The sequence below is a fragment of the Simochromis diagramma genome, unplaced genomic scaffold, assembly GCF_900408965.1.
Source record: "Simochromis diagramma unplaced genomic scaffold, fSimDia1.1 OVJJ01000061.1, whole genome shotgun sequence".
NCBI classification, from domain to species: Eukaryota; Metazoa; Chordata; class Actinopteri; order Cichliformes; family Cichlidae; genus Simochromis; species Simochromis diagramma.
This window is the reverse complement of record NW_024386945.1, coordinates 14675-25496: the sequence shown is the minus strand read 5'-3', so window position 1 is coordinate 25496 and position 10822 is coordinate 14675. Positions and strand designations below refer to the sequence as shown.

Sequence of the window (10822 nt, the reverse complement as noted above, 5' to 3'; positions counted from 1 at the left end):
AGACGCCAGAAAGAAAGCCGGGTAGCAGGGCGCTGGTCCGGGGGAAAAACGGGCAGTGGGATCTGGGGGGGGGATAAAAAAAAGAAAAAACGCTGAGTAAAGCCCAGGGCCCAGGTGTGCAGAGAGGAACAACAGGATAAATGACAATGATACAGGAGCGAAGTGGGTACCAGCAAGCCGCTACTTAAAGTAAACTTTTCTTTAATATCTTGAAGTTCAAGTTTTGCTGCCTTCCTCTCTGCTTTTTCTCCACACTCTTATAACCTTCCCTTACTCTGTTCTCCATTAATTTCTCCATTCAAGTCCATTTTCAGTTTTTATTTTCATGTTTCAATGTCTCCTTGATTTAGTACTGGTTGCTCATTGCCTTTTTTAGTTATGTCTTTATTTGGGTTTTGATATGCTACTGTTTGGTTGTCCTCAGCTGTGTTAATTACATGCACCCATGTCTTGTTGCTCAGGGGTGTCCAATTCCCCTTTAACCCATTTTTCTGTCCAATGCCATATTTTATTTCCATTTCTTTTGCATTTCCACATTTTTTTGTTTTTTCTTTGTTCTTCTTTAAACTTTTAAAGTTCAAATAAAGTTTAGTTTGATTTTGCAGCAAAACCTTGGTATACAAAGGGTAACTTAGCCCGAAGTTCAACTTCAGCTTCTCAACACAATACACTGACATTTTGAACAAGAAGTACTAGCTGTGAATTCTCCAAAATCTCTTTGTAAAAAAGTAAAAAAGTATAAGAAAGAATCTGTCCTATTGGTTATCGTGATCTGAATGTCCATTATAAAGCCTCAGACACAGAGGTTTGACCCCACTCAGTGAAATCAACGAGGATGGTCCCTGAGACTGCTTTGGAGGCTAGCAGAATCATTTTGGAGTTGTATGTACATTACTGTTTAAGGCACTTACACTGGGTGTGTTGACCCTGGGTGATGTCCAAAACCTGCAGGACACCGGCCCTTGAGGTTTGGAGCTAGACACCCCTGGTTTAAGGTACTTACACTGACAAGTATAAACCACCTCCAGGTACTTGTAGGTGCCACCACAGGGGTCTCCAAATACAGAGTTGCTCGCTGAGATAGTACAGCTGTTTTTCCCATTACAGCTTTGAATGTAGATAGAAAGTGAGTCAGCAAAGGGTCTAACACACTGCACATTGTGTAGCCTGGTAACAGAAAAAAGAGTAAAACTAAACAAAGACAGTCAATCTGTACCTTTCAGCTACAACACTGGTGCTCGTCTGACTTGAGCACTGGACATTTTGGAGCTGAGAGGCCGGACGTCCAGCAGAGCATGTGGTTTTGTCATGGCGTCCATAATCAGCTCCGTGGATAACTAAAACATGTCCTTTTTCTGAGGAAGGGATCATAGCATTAAACAATAACCATGTTTACATTTCAATAAATGAAATTCAACAAAGTTACAAAAAAGAAAACCTCACCACACTGAAGGTTTGCCTGAGATCCTTCACATGTTGCACTCTGGACTGAGAGAAAAACACAAAACACATTAGAAAGTGTAATAATTCATGTGCAGACTGATTATTAGTTCATGATTTAATTCGTAAGTTGAACTCTTTTGCATCCTTTTCCTCCTGTTTCATCGTTTCTGCATCCTGCAATCTGTCTTTGAATAAAATAAAAACGTAGTATGATTTTATTATATTTGTTTTCCTCTGTAATAAGGTACTTACACTGACAAGTATAATCCACCTCCAGGTACTTGGAGGTGCCAAAACAGGGGTTTCCAAACACAGAGTTGCTCGCTGAGATATTACAGCTGTTTTTCCCATTACAGCTTTGAATGCAGATAAAAAGTGAGTCAGCAGAAGTTTGACATACTGCATATCTGGGAGAAAATTAAAAGGTGAAAAAAGACAGTAACCATCTGTACCTTGCAGCTATTACTTCAATGCTCTCTGGACTTGAGCACTGGACATTTTGGAGCCTACAGTGAGATTGTAAGTTAGAGCACGTGGTTTGGTCATGGCGTCCATAATCAGCTCTGTGAATGACTAAAATCTGCCCTTTCCCTGAGGACGAGATCACAGCGTTAAACTATAAACAAGTTTGCATTTCAATGAAATGAATTCAATAAGTTGCAAAAAAGAAAACCTCACCACACTGAAGCTTTGCCTCAGATTCTTCACATGTTACAGTCTGGACTGAGAGAAAAGCGTAAATCACATTCATTAAATCACAAACTTTAAAAAATTAATGTGGAGAAAAATAGCTAAAATAGACAGAGACGTTTCTCTTTCTAATCATTCTTCCATACATGGTAATTAAACTCATTCTCCGAATAGTCCCTGGGGGCTTTACACTTTCTTGACTGTTCTTCTGTCACTTGTTACTAGGCAAGCTGAAATGCAGTTAGAAGCTAAATGAATTCCTGGCCTGGCCTATGTTTAAATCATATATGTCTGTAAGTGTGAATGCTGTTTTAACCTTCCATTGGTCCAAGTCACTTACATAATAGATCGGCTGGGACATCGCGCCCACCGAAGCTTAAGACCTTAAATAAACCGAGCATCAACTCTTTTAATGAGCGCAACATAAAATGTGTGTATACAATGATTATAGCTGCACCTGTAATAAAAAGGTTAATATGATGCCAGTAGCTTTGATAAACATTTTAATGCAATATTAATGATGAAGGTGTCACGGTTTGCCGGGGCAAGCCGTGTGGAACATGAAATAGGACCCAAAATGCGGCAGCTCTGGTGCAGGTGTGTGTTTATTTACAGCAGTGGGTACAAACAGCAACGGGGTGTGAACATGAAACCGAAAACCTAAACTGGGTAAACTAACAACACAAACCAGGAATGACGGTGCAGGGAGATCCGGGGAAATACACATGAAGAGACGCAGGGAGACCGAGGGGAAACAACACAGACGAACCAGCAACTACCATAACAGAAGACATAACTTAAATACACTCAGAGAACACAGGGAGATTACACACAGGTGGGGAACACAGGTGACACTGATAAACATAACAAGACAGGGCAGGAGTGAACACAACATGACGCATACTGACGAGAGACTGTCAGTATGCAGGAAGTACACAGAGGTTCAGACAGGAGGAGAGAGAGCACGGGGAGAACACAGACATAACAGGCTGGGGGAAACATGGAATAAACACAAAGAGAGACGAGAGCTCATAAATACACAGAGGGGTACACAGGGGGTAAGAGCCACAAAGGGAAAACACTTAGGGAACACCACAACAGGACACCTCAGAAAACATGGCCTAAATAAGGAGCGAAAATACAAGGAACCAAGAATACTGGGCCAACATGGCCCAGGACCATGACAGTACCCCCCCCTCAAAGGCTGGCCCCAGACAGCCCAACAAAAAAAACAGCCAGAAAAAACAGAAAACAACCCGACCAGGGCGGGCGGCGGGGGTCCAGGACGGAGGGCTCGAGGCAAAACAAAACAGGAGCACCAGAAGGCCAAAAGACAAAAAGGAAAAACAAAACACGAGACCCAACCCAAGAAAACCAATGAAACGAAACACACCACAGCCCAAGAAAAAGGAGCCCAACACAGAGAGGCCCAGGGGGCCGACAGCATAGGAGTCCAAGACAAAAGAGTTCAGGGGGCCGGCCGTGCGGACGGCAACGGCGGCGACGTGGACACAGTTCGGGGGGCCGGCCGTGCGGACGGCAACGGCAGCCACTCAGGCGAAGAGGGTCCGGGGGCCGGCCGTGCGGAAGGCAACGGCGGCGACGAAGGAGACCATGGAGCAGTTCAGGGGGCCGACCCCGACGGCGGTGACGTCCAGCTGGTGGCCCAGAAAGCGGCCGGTGATTCAGGCGATGGCGATCCGGGGGCCGACCGCGCGGAAGGCAGTGGCGGCGGCGAAGGAGACGACGGAGCAGTTCAGGGGGCCGGCCGCGCGGAAGGCAGCGGCGGCTCCCAAGTGTCAGGCGTACCGGCCGAGGATTGGAGGGCACCGGACCAGGCGACGCTGAAGCACAGGCAGAGGCTGGACCAGGCGACGCTGAAGCACAGGCAGAGGCTGGACCAGGCGTAGCAGAAGCACAGGCAGAGGCTGGACCAGACGAGGACGAAGACTCTGATGAGGCTGGACCAGACGAGGACGAAGACTCTGATGAAGCTGGACCAGACGAGGACGAAGACTCTGATGATGCTGCAGCAGGCGAGGATGAGGCAGAAGGCTGGACGGGCTCCTCGGGCCCTCCAGCTGACGAGGCAGAAGGCCGGACGGGCTCCTCGGGCCCTCCAGCTGACGAGGCAGAAGGCCGGACGGGCTCCTCGGGCCCTCCAGCTGACGAGGCAGAAGGCTGGACGGGCTCCTCGGGCCCTCCAGCTGACGAGGCAGAAGGCCGGACGGGCTCCTCGGGCCCTCCAGCGGAGACATGAGACGAAGGCCGGAGCGGTCCCTCGGGCCCTCCAGCGGAGACAGGAGACGAAGGCCGGAGCGGTCCCTCGGACCCTCCAGCGGAGACTAGAGACGAAGGCCGGAGCGGTCCCTCGGACCCTCCAGCAGAAGTCACCACTAAGCCAGCAGTCATGGAGTCCTCTGGCAAACACGAAGGCAACTGGCGATGCACTGAGCACTGGCTCTGCCCAGGCAACGCTGACATGGTGCAGTTCTCAGGTGGCTGCATAGACTTCAGGGGTCCAGAATCAGCTGGGGACTGAGACCTAGCCTCTGGGGAAGCCCTGGAGCGGCAAACTGTGCCGATGGCGGCTGAACCGTGAAAAGCACCTCGAGGCGAAATTAGACTCTCTCCCTGCATGGAGTGAATGAGTGAAACCGGGGATACAGGGGCCTGCGCTACAGGCGGCACTGGGGATACAGGGGCCTGCGCTACAGGCGGCACTGGAGACTGAACTGAGGGTGGCACTGGAGACTGAACTGAGGGTGACACTGGAGACTGAACTGAGGGTGACACTGGAGACTGAACTGAAGGGGGAGCTAACTGAGCTGAGAGTGGCTGCGGGGGAGCTAACTGGGCTGATAGTGGCTGCGGGGGAGCTAACTGGGCTGAGAGTGGCTGTGGGGGAGCTAACTGGGCTGAGAGAGGCTGCGGGGGAGCTAACCGAGCTGAGAGAGGCTGCGGGGTAGGTGATATGCTGTTCACAAAGTCATCTGCCGCACAGAACACCGCCCCTGAATGAACAGTCATACAGTCCGCAAATGGAAAACAGTCCTCACTCACCACAGCCGGCGAATCAGAAGTCCGAACGTCCGGCCGTGGGGTGGCGCGCTTGCGGCGCGATCGGCGTTTCCTCCCCGCAGACGGCTCCGACGGGCCGGGCATGATCGCATCCGGCGAGTCGGGCAGCGAGGCAGGAGTGGCTGAGAGAAGGTGGGGTGTGTACCGGAGAAAAGCCTGCATGGTCGGAGGAAGTGAATTTAATAGCCATGGCAGGCCGGAAAAGAGCCGTTGAAGCCGACCTTCCATGGCGCGGCGAAGCTCGTACGGAGGATTCTCCAGCCACAGCCCGAGGAGGATCTCCACATTGTAGCCGATGTCATCCTGGAGCTCCTCGGACGGATTGACTGCCGCTGGGTCCATGGTGGCTGGTTCGTACTGTCACGGTTTGCCGGGGCAAGCCGTGTGGAATATGAAATAGGACCCAAAATGCAGCAGCTCTGGTGCAGGTGTGTGTTTATTTACAGCAGTGGGTACAAACAGCAACGGGGTGTGAACATGAAACCGAAAACCTAAACTGGGTAAACTAACAACACAAACCAGGAATGACGGTGCAGGGAGATCCCGGGAAATACACATGAAGAGACGCAGGGAGACCGAGGGGAAACAACACAGATGAACCAGCAACTACCATAACAGAAGACATAACTTAAATACAGTCAGAGAACACAGGGAGATTACACACAGGTGGGGAACACAGGTGACACTGATAAACATAACGAGACAGGGCAGGAGTGAACACAACATGACGCATACTGACGAGAGACTGTCAAAGTAAAACAGGAAGTACACAGAGGTTCAGACAGGAGGAGAGAGAGCACGGGGAGAACACAGACATAACAGGCTGGGGGAAACATGGAATAAACACAAAGAGAGACGAGAGCTCATAAATACACAGAGGGGCGCACAGGGGGTAAGAGCCACAAAGGGAAAACACTTAGGGAACACCACAACAGGACACCTCAGAAAACATGGCCTAAATAAGGAGCGAAAATACAAGGAACCAAGAATACTGGGCCAACATGGCCCAGGACCATGACAGAAGGCTACATTGTAGCAGTAAAATAATTTCTTTATTCTCACACTAAATATTATTTCATGATCACAGATTTAATTTGTAAGTTTTGCAACGTTTTCCTTCTTGGTTTGGATTTGATTTTGTGTTTTCCACCTCACATTTTGAAATTTTTGATTGTTCACCTTTTAGCTTTTAAAAGTGGAATAAAGTTGAGTTTGATTCTGGAGCACAATCTTGAAATCCAAAAATTAAATCGAAATGTGTATTTATGCACTAAGTGAAATCAAAAAGAATGGTCCTTTGGTCGCTAGCATGTGTACGTTACCGTTTAAGGTACAGAGGTTTGACTCCACTGGATGAAATTAAAGTTGATGGTTCTTCTGAATATATTGTTTGCTAGCATTTTTTTGGAGTTGTATGTGCACTACTGTTTGAGGTACTTACACTGACAAGTATAATCCACCTCCAGGTACTTGTAGGTGCCACCACAGGGGTCTCCAAACACAGAGTTGCTCGCTGAGATAGTACAGCTGTTCTTCCCATTACAGCTTTGAATGCAGATAAAAAGTGAGTCAGCAGATGTTTAACATACTGCACATTGTGTAATCTGGAAAAAAAAGTAAAACTAAACAAAGACAGCCAATCTGTACCTTTCAGCTACAACATTGGTGCTCGTCTGACTTGAGCACTGGACAACTTGGAGCTGAGAGGCCGGACGTCCAGCAGAGCATGTGGTTTTGTCACGGCGTCCATAATTAGCTCCGTGGATGACTAAAACCTGCCCTTCACCTGAGGGAGACATTAAACTATAACCATGTTTGCATTTCAAACAAATTAATTCAAAAATAAAAAGACAAACCAACAAAAAATAACCCTCACCACACTGCAGGTTTGCCTGAAATCCTTCGCATGTTACACTCTGGACTAAAAGAAGAGACATAAATTGTTTAATTTCCAGCAATTTTTTGAATTTCTCTGACAAAAAAGAAGTGACATAACACTTAAAAATGTGATTTTAAGAGTTCAGTGCTAACAGTGGAGCTCAATGGCACAGACTAACATCTGTCATTGAAATACTAACATCAGTATTTATTAGTAGATTAAATTTATTATTTTTTGTTATTTGGACAGAGGTGATGAACAAAACAAAACAAAACAAAACAAAACAAAACAAAAAAAAGAAAGAAAGTTTAACCTTAAAAGTTGAAGCCAGTGCTAAAATCCTAAAACCTGCAGTTCCCTGAACATCCACCGGAGTCTCCCACAGTGAGTCACTGCCATAATAAAAGGTCCACCTTTACATGGCAGCAGAAGTAAAACTGTTTTGGTCTCTATTACTGTTTTTTTAAATAACAATTTTTTAAAACAATTATATGTGTGAGGTTAATTTTTTTTTTTTAACAGACCAGTTTAAACGCTTAATGAAAGCATAAATTTTCCATTATTATGGGCGTTGCCTTTTTGACTGATTGGTTCAATGGGACAGGTTACCCCTAGTAGGAGGAGTTTAAGTAACTCTGGGTCTTGTTTCCAAGTGAGGGAAAAGCGGAGAAGTAGTTGACACAGGGATTAATGCAGTGTCTACAGTTGTGTGAACTCTGCTGGTATGGGCTCAAACTTTGGTCAGTAATATTTTGTACTTGTAAATCAAATGTGTACTTGTGAACTGGGTTTTGTAACCTTGTGAACCAAAATATGTGAAAATTTTTATGTTTGTGTATCTATAGATGAGAATTTGTATGTGTGTAAAAAAGATTTGTGTTTGTCAAACTCTGCACTCAACTTCCCTGGCTGTGTGTGTGTTTGAACTTACGAGCACAAATTTGGACCCAACGTCTGAGCATCTCTGCTTAGACTCCTCCTCAAGCAACATGGACTTCTTTTGCTGGCTTAAGGCACTTCCATATTAGCTCCACTTTTCTAACCCAGGAGGTCTGTACATCTTTCATATACAGAGTATGCTTTTCTTACCGTGGCTCAAGCGGCAGATCTGGCTGTCACAGGGGGGCTTTCTTTGTGGGGACACGGTGGTCTCAGCTCTGGTATAGCCTGAAATTTAAAATAATGAGTCTTTGCTGTATTAATAAGTGCTGTATTGCTAATTTTATAGTCACAATTTAATAGTTTAGTAGTTCCTGCCTTTTTTAAGCAAATAAATATCCAAATAAACAATCCACCTATTTACTTACACAATAGTAAATAAATGTTATATATAGTAACTGAAAACCCAAAGTGCTTTACAGTAGAAAAGCGCTTTTGGTTATGTTTTTGCAACACTGCAATACATCTGCCGTTTTCGGTTCATCCTTTCATGTCTGCGAGTCCTGCATTTGGGTCCTACATCCTGCCTGCCACACAGCGTATGACATGAGCATAATAACCATCTTGTGTTAACTGTCATTTACTGTCAGTTATTTGTGTGGCACATTTCACAGAATACAAGTTGACACCCAATCACATCATTTGGTTGTAATTAAAAAACATTAAAGACGTGAATCTGATGACAGATTCACGTCTTAAATCAGGACAGGATCCATCAGCTGCAAATCGTTATCAGTATTAGTACTTGGTATCAGAATCCAGCGACAAAGGAGGTAAGGCCTGCTGTTGATTCAGGAAACACGGCCACGTTTATTGGTGATAGTCACAGTTAACACAGGCAGCTTCCTGCGCAATTTCACGTAACAGCTTGATGCTTGTGTTTACACTCAGAGTTTCTTACATGGTTTAAAATTAACAGACAGGATGTAAATAAAAGGTCCCATGTAATCAGAGTGAAAGCATAAGTTCAGCAAATCTATTAGATCGGATCAAGGTGGCAATATAAAGTTAAAAACTGGCACATTAGGATAAAAGTGATTGAAACGGGTATTTACCTGAACTCATGAGTAAACATGTTACTCCCAGAACTGAAAATCAGAAAAGAAAAAAATATTATTATTGAGTTTGAATGATTTAAAATCCAACCTAAAAGTTGTTACAAGTAACTTGTAAATAATTAATAACCCATTTAATTAGATTTGAAAAGTTTGAAGTCTTTTATAAAGGAAGATTAGAAAGCACCTCATCTCAAGTACCTCTTAAAGATAAAAAGCTTAAGAAGAGTGACACTTAATCTTTCCCTCTGACTTTATGAAAAACTCTTATATTTAAATAATCAGTCTGTTGTACTCACAGAACATCCTGCTGAGTCCAGAGAGCATGATGTTAGTGAAGAGCTGAGCAGATAAAACAGGGAACATGTGTATTTCTACTGCTTGGCTAAGAAATATTATGTGCATGCAAGACAAACACACAATGCAAAAATGAAAATATTTGCTTTATCAGACGTCACAAATATTTTTTAAAAAAGTAATAATTGAAAGATTACATGTAACCATACTAAAATATGAACCATAAAAAACAAAACTATAAAAACGTGAAGGAAAAGGAATAATCTTAGGCGCTTAGAAAGAAAAGTGACTGGATTTGTTTGAGTCGAGAAAAACTCAAGAAACTCAAACAAGTCGAGTCGTTTTTCTTTCCAAGCTCCTTAGATTTCTGTGGCTTAGCTGACTGAAAACTTACACTGGCAAAAATGTATAGGTTGCTGTTAGTACTCTCATTGTGGTATTTTGGATGAACTTGAAAGCACTTCAGGAGGTTATTCCAAAAACAATTTCATGCTTTTAAAAGATTGTATCAACTTGTTTTTCAACATCACTCCAAGGACACAAAGTTTTTTCTTTTCGCAGTAATGTGTATACGAAAGAAGTCAGCTCTACATATTTCTCACTGGAAGCGAAGTTAGGGCATCCATAGTCACTTTCATGTGTTTAACCCATGCCTGTAGTTGAACTAATCTTATAATCTAAAATAATGTTTTATCAGACCATAATATGATTTTTTTTTTACTGTTTTCTACAGATATTACCAAAGGGAAGCGACATATAAATAATGTAGCTGCTGTTTCCGATGAACACTAAATCCTGACACAAACTTTACAAATAAACCTCATATGCTAATAATCACATAGCTAATTTACAACAGTAACAGTTTTGAGAATTTTTAAGTAAAATTAGATTAATAGTTTTAAATGTAAATATTATTAAGGAATATGATTCAATGTTCAGTTTTATGACACACAAAATGCAGTTTCAACTATATTTTTAAATTCACGCACTATAATTATTGCATTTATACACATCTTCTACTATTATACACAAATTATAGTAGAAAATTATTTATTCTGTTTATGCTGTGATACGAACAAAGAAGTTAAGCGTTACCTTGTTAGAACGATCCAGCAAAGCTGCACAGCCAGTATCTGGGACACGCAGCCTTTATGAGTACCTTTTTGGGAGTGTTCACATCATCCGCCAACTGCAAGTTAGGAATTTGTTATTATAATAAAAAGAAACTAAATATTGAATTACACATTGACATACCCGGATGCAACTAAGTAAATATTAGTTAAGAAAACAAGGGTGTTAACTAGTAAATAGTTTAACTGTAGCATGCATTAATGTAATAACGTGGTTAGCCTACTCAACGTAAATTACACACGAACAACATTAAGCTACTCACGCAGAGAAGAAAAGCTGCTGCTGCCATCATCATCCGTTATCGATT

The 10822-nt window shown here is 43.6% G+C and overlaps 1 protein-coding gene across 1 annotated transcript in view; it reads right to left on the bottom strand.

Moving 5' to 3' along the window:
* Positions 1-10509, bottom strand: part of LOC120737310 (prestalk protein-like) — a 60300-nt gene extending 49791 nt beyond the window's left edge. The window contains exons 1-13 of the mRNA XM_040037928.1: positions 10480-10509; positions 9387-9429; positions 9088-9120; positions 8183-8260; positions 7091-7135; positions 6862-7000; positions 6656-6759; positions 2122-2166; positions 1896-2034; positions 1696-1799; positions 1444-1488; positions 1217-1355; positions 1004-1107 (exon numbers count right to left, since the gene is read on the bottom strand). Coding sequence (XP_039893862.1) covers positions 1004-1107; positions 1217-1355; positions 1444-1488; positions 1696-1799; positions 1896-2034; positions 2122-2166; positions 6656-6759; positions 6862-7000; positions 7091-7135; positions 8183-8260; positions 9088-9120; positions 9387-9414 — 1003 coding nt within the window. The 5' untranslated portion in view covers positions 9415-9429; positions 10480-10509. The remainder of the gene's footprint in view (positions 1-1003; positions 1108-1216; positions 1356-1443; positions 1489-1695; positions 1800-1895; positions 2035-2121; positions 2167-6655; positions 6760-6861; positions 7001-7090; positions 7136-8182; positions 8261-9087; positions 9121-9386; positions 9430-10479) is intronic.
* Between the last annotated feature and the right edge of the window lie 313 nt (positions 10510-10822).